General features: G+C 42.9%; 1 protein-coding gene across 2 annotated transcripts in view; it reads right to left on the bottom strand.

Annotated features, from left to right (window-relative positions):
- Nucleotides 1-2218: 2218 nt before the first annotated feature.
- Nucleotides 2219-18967, bottom strand: part of SCD5 (stearoyl-CoA desaturase 5) — a 154219-nt gene continuing 137470 nt past the window's right edge. For both annotated transcript variants that reach the window (XM_042984284.1, XM_042984285.1), the window contains exons 4-5: nucleotides 7519-7751; nucleotides 2219-3671 (exon numbers count right to left, since the gene is read on the bottom strand). In XM_042984284.1, the coding sequence (XP_042840218.1) occupies nucleotides 3481-3671; nucleotides 7519-7751 (424 nt within the window). In that variant the 3' untranslated portion in view covers nucleotides 2219-3480. The remainder of the gene's footprint in view (nucleotides 3672-7518; nucleotides 7752-18967) is intronic.

Here is an 18967-nt window from a genome sequence, read left to right as displayed (position 1 = left end):
ATGAACTCATAGATAACAAAGAACAGATTGGTGGGGCATGGGGGTTGACAAAATGGTGAAGGTGGTCAAATGATATATACTTCTAGTTATAAAATAAATATCATGGGGATGTACAGTACGGTGACTATAACTAAGAATATTGTATATCATATTTGAAAGTTGCTAAGAAAGTAGATTTTAAAAGTTCTCATAAGAAAAAAATTTCTGGGATGCCTGGGTGGCTTGGTCGGTTAAGCGTCCGGCTTCGGCTCAGGTCATGATCTCGCGGTCCGTGAGTTCAAGCCCCGCGTCGGGCTCTGTGCTGACCGCTCAGAGCCTGGAGCCTGTTTCAGATTCTGTGTCTCCCTCTCTCTCTGCCCCTCCCCTGTTCATGCTCTGTCTCTCTCTGTCTCAAAAATAAATAAACCTTAAAAAAAAAAAGAAAAAGAAAAAAAATTTCTAACTACAAATGGTGAAAGATGTTAACAAGACTTATTACTGTGGTGATCCTTTTGGAGTATACACAGACTTAGCCAGCCAGGTGCCCCCCTCCTTTTTTTTGCAATATATACAAATATCAAATCATTATGTTGTACACTTGAAATGAATATTGTGTTGTATGTCAATTATACTTTAATTAACAAAAGGGAGGAGAATTCAAACTGAAGTCTTGAACTCCAGTCCAGTGCTATTTCTACTACATCACCAAGCCAAAGCTTTTTACAGTACTTTCTTTCATTAAATTGTTTTTCATGGATTAAGTTCACTTTTGTTGTTTCATTACATTTTGAAAATAAATGAAACACATGCATGTTTTTTTGTTTTGTTTTGTTTTTTTACCAAGAATATTCTTTTCAGCCTCAGTCTGTGTTCTCTCACTCAGACTCAATGATTTCCCCCTCACTTTTGACCTCCCAGATTCCAAAAAGGATGGGCACAACTTGAGAGGTGTTTCAAATCCCAAATCAGGCACGTTCCTATCTCTGTTGCTGTTGGTGACCATTAGGGCTTGGTGGAACCTTAGCCAGAGTCTGGTTTCATCCTCTCTCTTTGTAGAGGAGAAAACCGGATGCAGAAAGACTGGTTTTCTCAAGGCCACACAGCCGGCTAGTAGCACACTTGAGTTGACTCTGCCATATCAGGCTAGCTTCATGTAGCTGCCGTGACATACATGGATCTCTTCCCCTTGTCTCCCCTCACCGGGATGCATGGGTGGATGCTTCTGAAATAGGCCTTGTAGGACACGGGAGATCAAGGGCAGGACCAACCTCTCTGAGGCCACCTTGGATAGTCTAGGGAAACACCACCCCCTTAGATGCTACTAAGATCTGCAGGGAATGTTTATATGGAAGACTCTAGAGTGATCTAACCTTCATCTAGCCACTCTGTCAACAAAATCATCCCAATCCTCATTCATTGGCATTATTGCAGATATATATGTGGCACTCAGGTTCGGAGGAGTGAGGTTCTGGATTTCTTTTGACCACCTGGGGAATGTCCTCCTTTTGTGAGAAGATTTCAAACAGTTTTTCCAAATGTAGCCTTTTCTATTAATGGACAAGCAATAAGTTCAGTACATTTAAGGGGTCAAAGATTCACAGAAATACTTCTAATTGAGGTCATTTTAGGTCTTGGGATACAATCACACTCTATCAACACTCCATACAAGGTCTCAGCAATGTGTGGCTGCAACATGAAGCAGATAGAAAACACACAGTCATATTCAAAGGGTCCAATGGCTGGAATCCCACTCAACTACAGGCAGGCTCAGAAGTCTGTATCTGATGGCAGGGGCACAGGTGCTTCAAGGCCAAAGGGCAGCACAAGGGAAAAGTTGGGGGGCAGGACTGGAGGGAGAGATGAGCCCATCGCCCATGCCCCTGGTCATCACTACTGGGGCCTGGTGGGGTCGGGGAAGGAAGGTGTCCTTCATGTTCTTTTGGGTGACAGGTAGGAATAAATGTTCCCATTTGTCAGCTGGAAGCAATACAAATGACAAAAGTGTTGGTGAGTGAGAAGTGGGGAACGACACCACTGAGGGTTAAGCATTCCAAAAAAAAAAAAAATAGTCAATTTTCCCTCCGGCATAAGGCTGATGGGATACAGGAGGCCTGGTCTTAGGGGTGTTGTTAGTCCAGTGCTCGAATCAAATGGGAATCACGTGGTTATCATGGAGCTTCAGGTACCCCTGAGAGAACATCCTCTGAACAACATTTAAGTACCTGGTCAAGAACACCAATGAATTAATAATCATTTATTGTAAATCACTCATAGTGTACACATTATTAATGGCAAATAAACACCTGCTGGATGAAGAACTTCATTGTGACAATTTCCAGTTGGCATCACTTCTTTTTCAAACATTTTAAATTAAAATTCCAAATTCCCACCTTTCCCGAAAAGATCTATCTTCGAAGTGCTCCAACATCTTTCTTTTACTCTAACAACTAAAACAAAGGGCACGCGGTCCCATGAATTCAACATGCTCTTTACAAGGCAACTTGACACACAACATTTTTTTTACTTCAGAAGCTACATAATGATCACTTCATATTTTGCTGCAAAATCAATGAAGGCTGCATGCAGGGGAAACATTAGTACACACTGAGTTCTAGATAACTGTCGGTTATTAAGATCTGATGGCCTAGTGTGGAAAATTAATATGCTTATTTAGCAGTAGTAGCTAAAGTACATGCATCAGTGGCTGGGATCAATTAGAATATAAATTAGATGTTTAAACATTTAAATGAGAGCTTAATTTGAGCTTAATTTTATGTCTGGCACATCTACGTTATACACCTTTAAAATGACAATAGCAAAGAGAACAAAATCAAACACCTAAACAGGCACTGATTTATAGGGTCGGCTGGCCATAATCGGGACACAAAACTAGCCGGGCAGTGAACAGATCTCTTCGGAAGCAAAGACAGTGGAACATTAACAAGCTGTAAACAGGGCAAGAAAATAAGAGGGCCATTTCCTGTCATTTTTGAAAGTTTTCAATTCTCTTCTTTAAAAAACAACAAACACACAGGCACAGTAATTACAAAACAGAAACATTCTTTAGTTACTTAGACCCTCTCTTTTGTCTTCTACCTTCAGAAAATGTGTTTAAAAACAGTGCTGGGTTAACTGGTAGAAAAGAAAGCAAATGCTCTCCTGAATCACACTGAAAGAATATTAAATTCCTTCATCCTGTCAGGGTTAACATCACGTTCAAGCACATGACCATGTGTGTTTGACATATTGTAGCTACAACGATTAAATCACATGTTCACACTCTAATGTTAAAATCATAGTTACATTGATGCTAAAAACTTTTTTCATTGATAGTTATATCTTGACATTATTTTGAGACAAACGAAAAGTTCCCAAACCACATAGATTCCTTTCCCTCCCCAGCCTCTACCCCCTCCCACATCCAATGAACAAGAGAACTATAGGAACAAAAGCCATGAACTAAGGTATCAATGGCAAACATGTTGGATGCCAGTTCCAGGTTCAAGTGCTGCCGTCTCCAGTCCTGGCTTTCCGGGCCTTGATCATTGGCTTGGTTGCTCGTTTGCGGTCAGTGGCCAGTCCCAGCCAGCACATGAGGTCAATGAACCAAGTGGTTGGGTTGAAATTTAAGCCAAATTCACTCGCAGAGTAGTCAAAGGGAAAGGTGTGGTGGTAATTGTGGAAGCCTTCACCTAGAAGACAAAGTGGGTATTGAAATAACCCCTCCCCACCTCTCTGCACAGATTTATTTTGCCCCCTGGTCTGCTGAGAGTCTACCATGTACAAGGCACTATGTCAGGCTCTCTGGGCAGCAGAAGACTTGGTGTCTGCCCTTAGGAAGAATTTACTTAGTTGGCTAGACTAAATCTGAACAGATTAAAAAAAAAAAAAAAAAAGGTTATCAGCGCAGAGTCACAAGATTAATTTCCCGGTATGAACAACTACCATGATTTCGGAGCTGTACTTAGTAAGCTGTACTTAGTAAGCTCAATGCTAAATGACAACAGATCCTCCTTTTGATGTATGTTCATAAAAGGAAAATAGCCTCTGTGGGCTGGAGTGATTAAAGGAAGGCTCGTTGGGAGAGCTTGGATGACCCAGAGGAGCCCTGTTCAGATAGGTAAGTAAACTGAGGAGCCGGACTTTTACATGTCCCAAATCTGCCCATATATTATTCCACCACCACCCCCACCTGCCCACCAGCGAATAGCTTTTCCTCTTACTTTTTTTTTTTTTTAAATTAAGGTGTTTTCAGGAGGGATCTCAGGGATTCTTTCATTTGACTTTTTTAAACAGCTTTATTGAGATATAATTCACCATATAATTCATCCATTTGAAGTACAATTTAATGGCTTTTAGTATTTTCACAGAGTTGGGCATCCATCACCACGATGAATTTTATAACACTTTCATTACCTAAAAGGAAGCTCCACACTCCTGAACTGTCATCCCCCAACCATCCCCCCCATCCCTCCAGCCCTACTTTCTTTCTCTGTCATGGCCTGGCTGGCCGAGGCATGCCCGGATTAAACATCTCTGTGTGGTGTGTCTGTGGGGGTGTTTCTGGATGAGATGAGCATTTGAATCAGTGAACTCAGTAAAGCAGATTACCCTCGCCAGTGGGGGTGGGCATCACTCAATCCGTTAAGGGCCTGAACAGAACAAATGGTGGAGGAAGAGGAATTTACCCGTTTTTTTCTGACTCACTGACTGAACTGGATCTATCTCTTCTTCCCTTGCCCTCAGACTGGGATTTATATCATCTGCTCCCCTGGTTCTGGGGCCTCTGGACTCCAATTTAATCATATCACTGGCTTTCCTGAGTCTCCAGCTTGCAGACGGCAGATTGTGGGATTTCTCAGCTCCCCTAATCATGTGAGCCAGCTCCTCATAATAAATCTCTCTCCCCTCCCCTCTTCCCCTCCCCCTCCCTTCCTTCTTTCCCTATGCATACACACACACACACACACACACACACACACATACATATATACATACATATATACATGTGTATATATGTATACATACATATATATACACACAAAACAGGAGGCTACCTATTTATGTCCTACAAATATATACCTATTTATATTTATATAGATATTGTACTGTTTCCTTATATATATGGGGATTTATGATGAGGAACATATAATATATATTACAATATATATAAAAACAGAATAGTGTATGTATAACATATATATACATATACATACATGTACTGATTCTGTTTCTCTGGACAACCCTAATATAATCTCTGTAGATTTGCTTATTCTGATCATTTCATACAAACAAAATCATACAATATGTAGCCTTTTGTGACTAGCTGCTTTCACTTAGCATCATGCTTTCAAGGTTGTAGCAGATATCAGTACTTCATTTCCTTTTATTGCCAGATAGTATTCCGTTGTATGGATGTGCCATATTGTATTTATCCATCCATCAATTGACAGACTATTGGATTATTTCTGCTTTTTGGCTATTATGAATAATATTGCTATGGACAGTTTTTGTGTGGACATATATTTTTATATTTTTATTTCTCTTTGTGTATGAATCTGGGAGTGGAGTTGTTGGATCACATGATAACTATTTTTAACCATTTGAGGAACTGCCAGATTTCTCCTTCACTTCTTAAATAGGCCCTGGTCATCATGTAGTTCTTCTATTGACCACAGCCGAAGGATCTTGCTCTGTAATGAATATATCAGATGGATGGAACTGTGGTTTGCAGTTTTCTTTTTTAAATTTTTTATGTTTATTCATTTTTGAGAGAAAGAAAGAGGGAGAGAGAGAAAGAGGGAGAGAGAGAAAGAGAGAGAGCATGAGCAGGGGAGGGGCAGAGAGAGAGGGAGACAGAATCTGAAGCAGGCTCCAGGCTCTGAGCTGTCAGCACAGTGCCCTACGTGGGGTTTGAACTCACAAACCGTGAGATCATGACCTGAACCCAAGTCGGATGTCCAACCGATTGAGCCACCCAGGCGCCCCTGCAGTCTTTTTAATTTAGGTCTTCTTTACCCTGCTCCTTTCACCCTCATAATTTTTAGTGTTTTTCCTGCACTACAGTGTAGTATAGAGGAGTCTCCCCTGCTATTTTCAGAAGCAGACACTGTTCTGAGAACCTGTGTGTACCCGCCATCTATCACACAGTTCAGTGTGACGGGAGCCTTTCCAGGACCTTAATGAAGAAAACTGACTAGGAGCCCCGTGTTGACCTGGGTGGACTAAAACCAGTACCCAGCTCTTCAAGGCCAGTGCCATGGTCACATTCCTTGGGTTTTCTGGTCCATCATCCCCACATCAGATGGTAACAGTCCATCTTGTCCCCTTGCTGTCTGATCTCAGGGTCAACACTGGATGTGGCCCCCCTCACTGCAGTCCTGTCAGAGATGAAGGGTGAGGAGGAGGAAGAAGTAGAAGCATCAGAAACTCCTTCCAAGACACTTTTCTCTCTGCTTAGCTGGTTGGTCCCATAGTTAAATTTGGGTGCTTATTCCATCTCAGATTGCTGTTGTCAACACGGGGTCCGAGCCTAACAATGTGGTGGGAGAAACTCATTGCTAGGTGATGCAGAGACCATTGCTACTTAGCCACAGGGCCTTCCCTTCCTGGGGCCGATCTCAATGCTCAAGGCTCAGCTTACCAAGAAGCTTGAGTTACTTCTAGAAAGATACAGCTAATGTCTATTTATTACTTACTATGTTTCAGCCACAGTGCTCAGTGCTTTAATGGGTATTAACACCTATAGTCCTCACATCTCTGAGCTAGCTGCTATGATTCTCCCCATTTTAAAAACGAGGATGTAAATGTACAGAAGGGACAAGTAACTTCCTAAGACCATAAGGCTAGTCACAAACTAAGCACTTATTTCATGCTAAGCACTGTTGCAAAGACTATGTATTAGCTCATCTAACCCTTTGGTGACCCCAGGAAGCAAGTGAATGCTATGATTATCTTCACTTTACAGGAGAAGACGCAAGGTGCGGAGGAGCCAGATAACTCTCCCAGAGAGTAAGTGAAGGAACCAAGACTCAACCAAAGTTGTCAGAATCCAGCGGCCTCGCTCCGAACCATTCTGTGGCACCATGAGATGCCACACTCTTGTTTCTTCCCGTCTCTCTGAAGGTCTTTTTTCTTACAGTCGGTCAAATGATTGGACAGCTGAATGGTCAGGGCAGTTTGAGAGAAAAGCCAGCTGCTACTCCTCCATTAGGAAAAATTTCACAGTAAAAATAAATAGCTCCTAATTATTGATCACTTACTATATGACAGACATTTTACTAAGCAGTTTACATAGAGTATCCATCTTCATAACATCCCTATGAAGTAAGCATCACTCTTCCCATTTCACAGATGAGAAAACTCTAAATCAGAATGATTAGGTGACTCGCCCAAGAACCAGGATTCTAATACCAAAGCCCAAGTTCATCCCACCTGACTCCATTCCACTGCCTCTCTTTACAGAGTCCAGAAAACCTTTGGAAGGTTAAGAAAATCTGAGCTGCCATGCTCCCCATTGGCTCTCACACCCCTACTCACCAATGGCACCCAGGGTGACGAGTGGGTTCTGCCGAGGGCTGATGTGCTTGTCGTAGGGCCGGTTTCCATACATGTGGGCAGCACTGTTGACCAGCCAGCTGATGTTGAGTGAGATGGTATAGCGGAGGATGGAGGCCAAGAAGTAGGAGTTCCACAGACTCTCTTCCCAGGCACACCAGGGTACCAGCGTGGGGATCACAAAGCACATGAGCACCACGGTGATCTTATAGTACCTGGAAGGCAGGACATTACACTACCATCAGGCACCTGTTGATGGTGGCAGAAATGAGATGAACAAGCTACATACAGGAAAAGCCAGGAATTGTGCCCATCAATTCCTTCAACTCTTTCTGGATAAGAAGTACCCTGTTGTGTGCTGCTCTGTACAGGGGTCACAAACCCATATACCTACAAGGCAACACAAGTAACCCAAATTTGAGAATTAGGATGGGTAGAATGCATGGAAAGTGGTAGGACCTGTAGCATACTTCAGAAGAATTTCAACATAAAACAATCCATGCTGTGCTGGTGAAATCCGGGTATCTCAGAGCTACATTTCTCCTATAGGTCACCAGTTCGACAACTCCTAGCTACTTCTTTGACCAGTCAATCAACTTGGTACTCAGGTTTTCTTTCCTAAATGATTTCAAGGAATATGTATTTCTTGAATAATTTCCATGTAGCCTGGTAAAAAGGTAAACAATCCAATCCCCTCTCAAAAATGTTCTCTATTCATTGGTGATTACATTCCAGGTCAGCATAAAAAATAAACAATAGTATAAGAACAAGCATGACCACATAAAAAGTAATCTTTAAGAAGAAACCATCAATAGTTTGATTTCCAGACCTATGTACACAGGAAACATTTACTGAGCACTTACTATTTGCCAGGCCATGAATACTGATGATACAAAGACAAATTCAACACAGTCCCTATCCCAGGTTTCAGTCAGGTGGAACGGCTGTTCCCCACCCTCTAGCCATATGGAACCAGCTCTATGCAGGCACAGGAAAGGGACTGTGATATGAGTTCATAGCTCTTTCCTCCCTGGCCTCACACTGGCTAATCGAGCTTCCAGAAGGCCAATGTTAAGGTGCATATGTATGAAATGGGAGGTGGCAGTGTGAGGGAATGTCATTCAGGAGGTAGAAGACTTGAACTTGAGTCTAGATCTGATTCTGGATGTTGTACAAGTCTTTTTTTTTTCCTTTCACTCTCCTCTTATGCACAGTTAGATGATTCCACAAAGAGCAGAGCATGAAGGCTTGTATGTAGATAGTCTATTTTGGGAAGAGTGAGACAGGGAAGGAAGGAATGCCAAGCCAGGGGTGCCCATGCTTTGGACACCTGAACTTGGACTGTGATGGGACCAAGTGTGATTGGACTGTGATGGGACCATCTGTGAGGATGGGACAGATTATACCTCAGAGTTATTCTCTCAAGGAAAGAAAGAAGGGATATTTTCCCATTGGTTCCAACTCCCTCCTGGTCAAGGGATGTCACATGGGACATTAGCTCCCTCACCTTTCCACATTTGCTCAGGTCAGAATGGCTGAGTGCATTTCTGGAAGCATCTCAGGTGGAAGTGGCAAAGCAACCAGACAGGAAATAAGAAATAAGCAGTCCAGCTGAGCAAGGTGCTGTTGGGTTACACCTGAGCCAGCAAGTGGCTGCAGCAACAGCTGGAGTGAAAAGATGGGCAGAGAGTAGGAGGTGGGGCACAAGAGGTGTCCAACACAGGTAATAATTATAATACCTCTAGGGGTTCTTGTGAGGATCTAATAACTAATGTATACTATGTGCATATTATGTGTCACAGCTATTCTGAGACCTTTCCATGTACTGACTCATTTAATTCTAATGAAAACTCTAGGAGGAAGCAACCATTATTATCACCATTCTACAGAGCAATGGAAAGATTATGTAGCTGGGCAAGGTCACAAGACTAAGAAGTGGTAGGACCAAGATTCAGATCCAGGCAGAAACACTTCAGAGACTATCATGCTATTCTGCTTTTGCAAATGAAATCATGTGTGTAAGTGTGTTTTGCAGATTGCTAGCTGCATGTGTCAGTTCCCATAAAATTTGCTTTTCTTGGGCAACATGTTAACCCATCAGCACCCATTTTCAAGTCACTGGGATACAAGATGGCTGAATTTTAGTGGAAAGAGGGTACTTAGGAGGTCAGATGAGTGGGCTATGGCAACAGGCAACGAAGGGATTGGTGGTCTTAGATTAGGCTCCCTAGAGTCACATGCAGAAGGATTTTGGAGACTGGTCTTGAGAGATACTTGTAAGAAAGGGAGGAAGGCAGGTTGGACTGAGGCAGCTCATCCACAATGAGTTTCAGCAGATCCAACAGGGAGCTCTAAAGGATGACCCTTTAGAGTTGTCCCAAATTGAAAGGTATACCTGCATCATCCAGCCTTTGGCCTCAGGGTGCAGGGTGTAGGGCAGTTCCATGTGGGCAAGGGCAATTCCCAGAGAGGACAGTAGCTGTGAGGTGGGAGCATCAGCTGAAGAGGGGATCTGGGTAAAGCACGCAGATACTGGGCAAGGCCCTGGGAACTGGTGGTCAGCATGTGGAGGGACGGGGGGAGGTGTTTTTATGTTGTAAAGCATCGTAGAATGGTAAACTCCCCAACTTTGCCATTTCCTACTATGGTATCTTGAGTAAATTATTTAATTGCACCGAACCCCAGGTTTCTCTTCTGTAAAACGTGGTATTAACAAATTTACTGAGTTCTCACTATGTACCAGGTACTGTCCTGGTACTAGAGATATAAAGTGAACAAATCAGACAAAATCCCTGCCCTTGGTGAGCAGGGGTATTCTGGTAGGAAGATTTGATAAATACATGTATTATGTATATACCATATAAAAATTTACACATATGTATATTCTGGCAGGGGAGAGAGTTAATAAACAATATAAATAAATAATATATAAAACATGTTAGTGTAAATACTAAGATAAAAATAAAGCAGAGAAGGAGAATATGAAGCCAAGGGCAAGTGCTGAAATTTAAAATAGGGTGTTGAGGGAAGGACTTAGTGACATTATAACTTTTGAGTAAATATATGAAAGAAGTGAGAAGTTAACCATGTGGCTAAATGGGGCAGAAATTTCCAGGCAGAGGAAACCACAAGTACAAAGGCCCTGCAGCAGGGTGTTCCTGGCACATTCAGGGACAAGCAAGAGAGTTGGGGCTGAAGCAGGTGAACGAAGGGGAGAATGTAGAAAATAAGAGAAAAATGGTGGGTTGAGTCACAGAAGGTGTGAGAGGTCATCAAAAGGGTTTCAACCTTTACTCTGAGTGAGATGGAGCCTTGGGCAGGTTTGGACTGAAGGGGCAGGGTGACCTGACTTATAGGTTAGCAGGGTCACCCCGAATGTTGTGTTGAGAATGGACTGTGGGAGGAGGGGCAGAAGCAGGGAGAGTAATTAGGAGGCTGCCACAAAATCCGGGCAGGATAAGATGTTGGCTTGGACCAGAAAAGGGGTGGTGGGTGTGAAAAATAATCAAATTCTGGATATATTTTGAAAATAGAGTGACAGCACTTGTTACCAGACTGGATGTTGGAGAGAAAGGAGTCAAGGATGATATTAAGGATGGAGATGTCATTAGCCAATAGGAGGAAGCATGGAGGGGGTGCTGGTTTCGAGCAACATATGAGAAGCTAGATCTTACACATGTCAGGTGGGAAATGCCCACTACACATTCAAGGGGCGAGGTCAAGTAGACAGCTTGATATTCAGGTCTGGAGATCAGAGGGTGCTCTAGAGAGAGGTTTGACAGGAACAGAAATTTGGAATTCATTAGCATATTAATGTATGACACTCACATACAAACATTTTTTTCATCTGAGTTCCACAATAGCCCTGTGAGATATCTATCTATCTATCTACCTATCTATTATTTATTTACTTTTAAATTTTACTTAAATCCAAATTAGTTAACATACAGTGTAGTACTGGTTTCAGGAGTAGAACCCAGTGATTTATCACTTACCTATAACACCCAGTGCTCATCCCAACAAGTGCCCTCCTTAATGCCCATCACCCATTTAGCCCATCTCACCACCCAAGGTGGAAGTTCCTCCATCCCTGTAAAGAACTTATTTATTTGTAGGACATTTCTGGAGCTCCAGAGAGGTCATGGGACTTCCTCAAGGTCATACTGGTTGTACAAAGCATAGGCATCTTGCTACTTACTTGGCTTACCAAGAACAGGACACAGGGGATGGGTAAACTTACCCAGAAGTAAACCAGGCCAGAGTGTGGAATCTGGCCATTGTCCTAAGAGTTACACATATTTGAGTAAAGATACTACATTCCAGCTGGACTGAACTTCTTCCCATTCCTTAGGCACCACCTTTTCTATGTCCCCTGTGTCTATGACACTCTTGGCCTGGCTTACTTGATGTTTCCAAATATCAGTCTAAACATCACTTCCTCTGGGGGGAATTTCCTCGGTCCACCAGAGCAGGCAGGGTGCCCCTACCCAGTGTTACTGCTGCATGTTGTACTTCTCAACTTCATACTTGCCGGTGTAGTAAGTGGTTTGAGGTGAGGCCTCAGCCATGAATGCACATTTGAATCAACTGGGTGAACATTTAAAAATGACTGATGTGGGAACCCACGGCAGACCAGCTCAGTCGAATCAGAATTTCTGTTCTGGACATTGATATTTTTAAAGTCTCTCCATTGCAGACAGACATTGATGGTAGCCTCCCTATAATCCACCCCCATCCTTTCTTTCTTGTTGGAATATCCTGATTTTGTTCAGATATCGAACTGTTCTCTCTGCAGCCATATCTTTCAGGGAATGTGGACTCTACCCAGGACGTGAGTCCTGATTGGCTTGGAGCAATCAGTGATGATCTCATTCACTTTCCCAATAATTAATTTGGGAATTAGCCAATAGCGGTCAATAAGATATGAGGGGAAATGGGTATAATTTTTTTAAAGGGAAATAACAAATGTTGGTAAAGATGTAGAGAAATTGGAACCTTTATGCATTGCTGGTAGGAATGCCAAATGATGCAGCTGCTATAGAAAACAGTTTCTCAAAAGGTTAAACATCAAATTATCATACGACCCAGTGATTCAACTCCTAGGTATATGTTCAGAAGAATGCGAGGCAGGGATTTCAACATATATCTGTACACTAATGTTCATAGAAGCGTTATCCAGAGTAGCCAAAAGGTGGAAACAGGCCAAGTTTCCATTAATAGATGAGTAGATAAACAAAATGTTATATATATGTATACACAATGGAATATTATTCCACCATAAAAAGGAACAAAGTTTTCATATATGCTATAACATGCATGGATGGATGGACCTTGGAAACATGTTTAGGGAAATAAACTAAACACAGAGGACAGATATTGTTATAATTCCACTTATATGAGGTACCTAGAATAGGCAAATTCATAAAGACAGAAAATAGAGTAGATGTTCCTAGGAGCTGGAGGGAAGGGGATGGAGAAAGGGAAGTCCCTGTTTCATGGGTATGGAGTTTTTGTGGGGAATGATGAAAAAATTTAGGGTATAGATATTACTGATGGTTATACAACATTGTGAATGTACTTAATGCCACAGAATTGTACACTTATGGTTAAGACAATAAATACTATGTTGTGTATATTTCACCACAATAAAAAAGAGTGAAATGAGAGAGTGTTTTCTTAACCACAGAAAGAACACATGGGCAGAGATGGCCTCTCTTTTTTCACAGTGACACCAGGACCTACTACAGCCATCTGTGACCGTGAACAAAGACCAGGAAGAAGACTGAAAAACAAAGCAAACCCCTTAGGCTGACAGAGCAGAAAGATGGAAAGGTTCCTTGACTGAGCCACGGAACCAACGAACCCCAGAGTGATTTTATCCCCAATGTCTTATTCTGGAACGAGCCAGCTGAGTCGGGACTTTCTGTGGAGTAGCTGAACGCATTCTAGTATCTGTAGTGGACACTGTCATGCCATCTGGATCTCCTTTCAGTTGAGAGTCGCTGGCCGTGCTGCCTCTGCTAGAAAGAGCCGTCCTGCCCTAGGTCACGCCCTCTCCTAACAACCCTATCCAGTGACTAACCTTACATAAGGGGAGTAGTCCATTGCCCAGGCCTGATCCCACTGCTTCACCTCTCAATGACTCTAAATGTCACCCCAACTTCAGAGCCCACAGTAAGGTAGGCCGAGGCCTTTGTTGGGACCAATCGGGGCCCAGCTTCCTCCTTTGCCCAATCCCATATCCATCATTTCTTCCACAGGTGTTGACCCCAAAGACTCTCTCCATTACACTTCTTGTGATGTAATATCCACCTCAGAGCCAGCTTCTGAGGTAACCTGTCCTGCGACATGGATACACTGCTGGGCCAGCAGAGTCCAGCAGAAAGGCACGCTCCAGAGCCTAGCACAGGGGCTTGCACAGAAGCAGGCACTCCTACGTATTTGTGGGACAACTAAGTAAATGATTCTCAGCTTCTCAGGAACATAAAAACACTACAGAGACTCAGTAGGGCACAAAGCAAGAGAGATAAAATGCCCAGTTTTCCAAAAAACAACACAAACCACACAGTAAATGTGTAGCCTGCTTTGGGGTCCTTCATGAGATGCTTATCTCTTGGATCAGTGCAACACAGGATTGTGACTATGAAGTCAACAACTTGATTAGAGACATCTGTGCTTATCTGCGCCCCAAACCCCAGCTTCTAACAAGTTTCCACTGTGAGGTGTCGCGGCTCCAGTTTAACAGAATGATTTCTGAGCATGAGCTTCTAAGTCATGCTCTGAGCTGCCAAATATGGCAAAACACTGGCAATATTTTAGACAACAGCCAATCTAACAGGTTTGGCCTTGGTTTAGAAGGTGGGTAATTTCCTGCCTTCCTGTGAACACTCAGACCCTGAGATAGGAGAAGATTCCTAATATTATCAAGGGAGAACAAGATAATGGGTAAGGACTAGAGAGAAGGGTTGGTGTGAATCCAAGAACGACCTAAGGAAGAGAAGTTCTCTACCACAGATTTGAAACCAGAGGACCATGGGTTTGAGTACAAAACACAAAAGCCAAAGTACTCAAGCTCACTCTACATGCAGCCCTGGAGCACCTTTCTATCACTTTAAAGTGACAGCTTAGGGGTGCCTGGGTGGTTCAGTCGGTTAAGTGTCTGACTCTTGGTTTCAGCTCAGGTCATGATCTCGCGGTTTGTGAGTTCAAGCCCTGAGTCAGGCTCTGCACTGGCAGCGTAGAGTCTGCTTGGGATTCTCTCTCTCCCTCTCTCTCTGTCCCTCCCCTGATCGCTCTCTCTCTGTCTCTTAAAGTAAATAAATACACTTAAAAAAATATTTTTTAAGTGACAGCTTATCAGAACAGACCTACACCAGATGTTGGAACCCGTCCCATTCTCACCATCTCACAATTCCTCATCACATGAATTCCACAGCGGGAAGACGGTTTTCTGCATTTAGCTCAAGATAAGAAGTCCATTCACACACACAATCAAACACCATCACACACCATGACGCTCCAGTCCAAGTAAGTTTCAGTGGTAGGACACAAATGAAGATATGGGCCCTCATCTTGCAACTTTGTCAATGCTTTGAAAATCCTTATTTCAATAAACTGGATCACAATAAAGAGAACTGAAACATTAAAAATAGACTTGGGGTGCTTGGGTAGCTCAGTTGTTTGAGCGTCCAACTCTTGATTTTGGCTCAGGTCTGGGATTGAGCCCCATCTCAGGCGTGGAGCCTGCTTAAGATTCTCCCTCTCTCTGCCCCTTTCCACTGCTTGTGTTCTCCCTCTCTCATTCTCTAAAAAAACTAAAACTAAAACTAAAATTAAAACTAAACTAAAAATAGACTTCAGACAAAAAATTTATTCTATGGAGAAGAAAGGATTTGGGATTTCTTTCTTTTTTCTCTCTCAAATTCTTCCCAAATTTCTTCCCAAATCTGGGTGTGCTAAGCATCCTAAAACCCTTTTTTCTTTAGATGAAAAAGAAATTGCTGTTCTCTGCCTGCAAGCATTTCCTATTGCTTGACTAACCTAAGCACAGTGGTCCAGAGCCAGTGACGTGTGAGATCTCCAGAGGGAAAATCATGAGAGCACGAAGGAAGGGGAAATATCTGTCTACTGCTGACTTCTGAGGGGGGCTGGCCTGAGGAAACGTGAAAAGAAGCAAATATCACCACGGGTGGGGGAGGAATTATAGCCCCACAAACATATCCTAATGATGAGCAATGAGCTGTCACTGGCATCCTGATTAAACTTGTTTGGTTTTGTGATTTCACTTAAAGCCTAGCCAGAAATTCATTTTCCCTACAACTTTTGCATCTTGTAGGGAACCAGGCAAAATCATCTGGCTGCTTACTCAACATTCATTTAGGGGGCAGATAATATACCCTGGCAGTTTGTAAATGGAATGGATGGAACACTCTCTCCGCCCTGCTTTGTCCCCCTCTGGCATTGTCCACAGGGAGGGGAAAGATGTGATTCCTTTGGATGCAGACCAGACCCAAAGGTGGAAGCCCCCTGATGGGGGAGCTCTTTGGAGTGTTTGAGAAAATCTTCCAGGCTCTTTGAATTGTTTAGGTTGATAATGGGCTCGGCTGCTGTGATTTTACCTCTTGATTTTACCTCTCTGGTGTTGCAGTGGCTTTAGGTGAGACAGCTCATGATGACTGCATTTGAAGTGTGCTCTGCAAGTCTTAATCAGTCTAGATTTGGCTCTGACCCTCAATTAGTCTTGACATTACTTCCCCTGTGCTACTTCATGATAAGCATTCCCGTAGAAAAAAATCTTCTAATTGGACTATCTAGATGCATAATCGTCCTCTTCTGGATGCCTCTTCTGCCCCATGAAGGAAGCAGAGATGGGGAACGGCTACTCCATGAAAACGACTCTGTTGGAAACTTGAGACGCAGTGGGCAAAAGACGTGTTTTTATTTTCTCTGTGACCTTCCGCTTTATTTGCTTTTGAGGTCTGAATATGGAGGTTAGTTGCATCCATCCACTTGAATTTAATCTGTCTTTGTACAAACGGTTTGCATTCATTCGCTGAGCAGCAGCTTAAAAGATAAACACAATCGTTTCAGAATTTCAACACAAAGAGCATTATTTGTACCTCACTGACAATGAAGTGCTTAAAGAAAAGACCCAGGCATGCTGATTGCCGAGACTAAGTAAGGAGGGTTAAAAGGCCTCTTTCCTTTTTCAAAGCTTTGATTCCATCATAGTAAGTAGATGGCAAGTTCTTTGTGGGCAGGAATTGTCTTGATCCAAGTCATGTCGCCCTCACTTTCTTGAACACAAAATGCTCATTAACACAGCAGGTGCCCAGTAAGCAGCTGAATCGTTGACCTGCACCAGAAGGAATGAGGCCAAGGATCCATCTGTCTTTGGCGAAAGCAATTAGGTCAGTTCCATCCTCCTAATGGTTTGCTACTTAGAGCTTCTCTAGTTGTCTCAATACAAGTTTAAGTTCATTAGACTGATGTTCTGTTCTCTCTCCGGGCTCTTGGTCTCTGTCTTTGTCTTTCTCTGCCCTTCCTCCCACTCACCTGCTTCCCTCCCTTCATGATTAGTTCTCAATTGTTCTCAGTAAGTCATTGGAACACAGACTAATTCCTGACGGTATGTAGAAGCGGATGACTAAAATGAACACTTAAAATTGTGTACAGAATAATTTTTTTAAACTAAGTTGTTGCTGCCTTGCCACTTTCTCTCACCTTTAAAAATGCGTTCCATTTTCATCCTTGCTGCCTGAGATAAAGTGAGCACCGCAGGAAGAAACATAACCACTTTTCTTAATCTGGGGCCTGTGAAATTGTGTGCAAACGCGTTTGTGTATTTCCATTTGCTGGGGTTCAAAGTCCACAGCTTTCAGCAAATTCTCGAAGGATACTCGGTTTTCAAGACCCCAAACATTTGATGAGGTTGTTGATGAACTTTGATTTTCTTTGTTTACTTTAGAATTTGGCTTAGGATTTAAGAAAACCTAATTCACTTCAAGGAAGGGTCGATTTAAAGAATTTAAAGAATAGTACTTTTAAAAATGAGATTGCCCTGCCTACTTTTTTAGCAGTAAAATGTTAAAAGGGATTGCAGTGGCACTAGATACAAGTGTGTGTGTGTGTGTGTGTGCGCCCGTGTGCAGTTCCCTAATCATTCTAGCCCACATATGTGGACCTTGTGCAGAAAGGGTGGTGACCTACTGACAGAGTTCAACTTTCCACCCCCACCCAAGGGAGCAAGTTTAATTCCAAATTCTCATCAATGATAAGCTATTCACGGGCAGCCAGTCTCTGGGCAGAAAAGGAGCCAGTGGAGTCATTTCAGCCACTTTCATCATCAATATCAACTGTTGCTGCTGAACTGATTAGGTGAGCTGACCGTTTTTCTTGTTGAGAATGAACAGACTGATATACGCATGGCTTCTTCATTTCACATTTGAAAGCCAGGACCCTTGAGCACAATGCATGCTTTCTAGCACATTTCCTAAATTCAAGCTGCAACGTCCTTTCAAAACTCCCCAGGCCTTCAAAACTCAGCTCAAATTGATTTCTTCTAGAAAGCCTACCCTGATATGTTTCCTTTCAACTAGGGTTACTGCATTATTTAACATCCCATTACTACAACTGTGCTGTAAAGACTCAAGAAGATGATCATTTTAGATAGTTGAGTTGTCTGACGAGCTGACGGTGTACGTGTTCAACTACACCAACTTAAAAAAAAATTGTATGTGAAAATCACTATCCATTTTTCTGCCTTCCTAATCAGTTTATGGAACAAAACTTGACCTTCCTTGATGGTGATGAGTGTCTTATACTGGATTCCCCAGAAGGCAGGGCTTAAAACAAAAGCTTATATGCTACTAATTTATAAAAGGAGCTCAGTCCAAGGAAAACAGAATGTGGGGGAGCTGATAGGAGTGTGTGTGACTGAGCCAGCCACTGCTTGATATCTCAGCCTGGTGGGACCATCCTCCAAAAGACCATATGGATGACTGAGCCTCAGAACACTCTCTCTAAGAGCAGGATGCGGGAAGAATGTGTCTCCCAGCAACCTGCTCTCATTGCCCCCTACCTCCACCCCCCACCACATGAACTTTAGGATTATTAACACGAATGTCACGGGCTCTAGCACCAGCAGGGATGCCTTAAGGCAGGAGGCACACACAGTGCTAACGTGACATCCTGTAGGGATGAACCTACCCAAAGCTAGTTGGAGTGCATAAACAGCTGTGCAGAACATGTAGGCAAGAGCCCCAGGACAGAGCGGGTTGAGACAGTGGTGTCTAACCTGCAGGTGTCTGATGCAATGAGTTTTGGAACATAGGTGTGTGCTCTATGTTCTGTTCGCAGAGTCCATTGAGGTGTGAAGAGTCATTGTAAGAACTGGTTTCTACATTGGGGCGCCTGGATGGCTCAGTCAGTT

The sequence above is a fragment of the Panthera tigris genome, chromosome B1, assembly GCF_018350195.1.
Source record: "Panthera tigris isolate Pti1 chromosome B1, P.tigris_Pti1_mat1.1, whole genome shotgun sequence".
NCBI classification, from domain to species: domain Eukaryota; kingdom Metazoa; phylum Chordata; class Mammalia; order Carnivora; family Felidae; genus Panthera; species Panthera tigris.
Note: the sequence above shows the minus strand (reverse complement) of the source record. Positions and strands in the feature narration are given on the sequence as shown.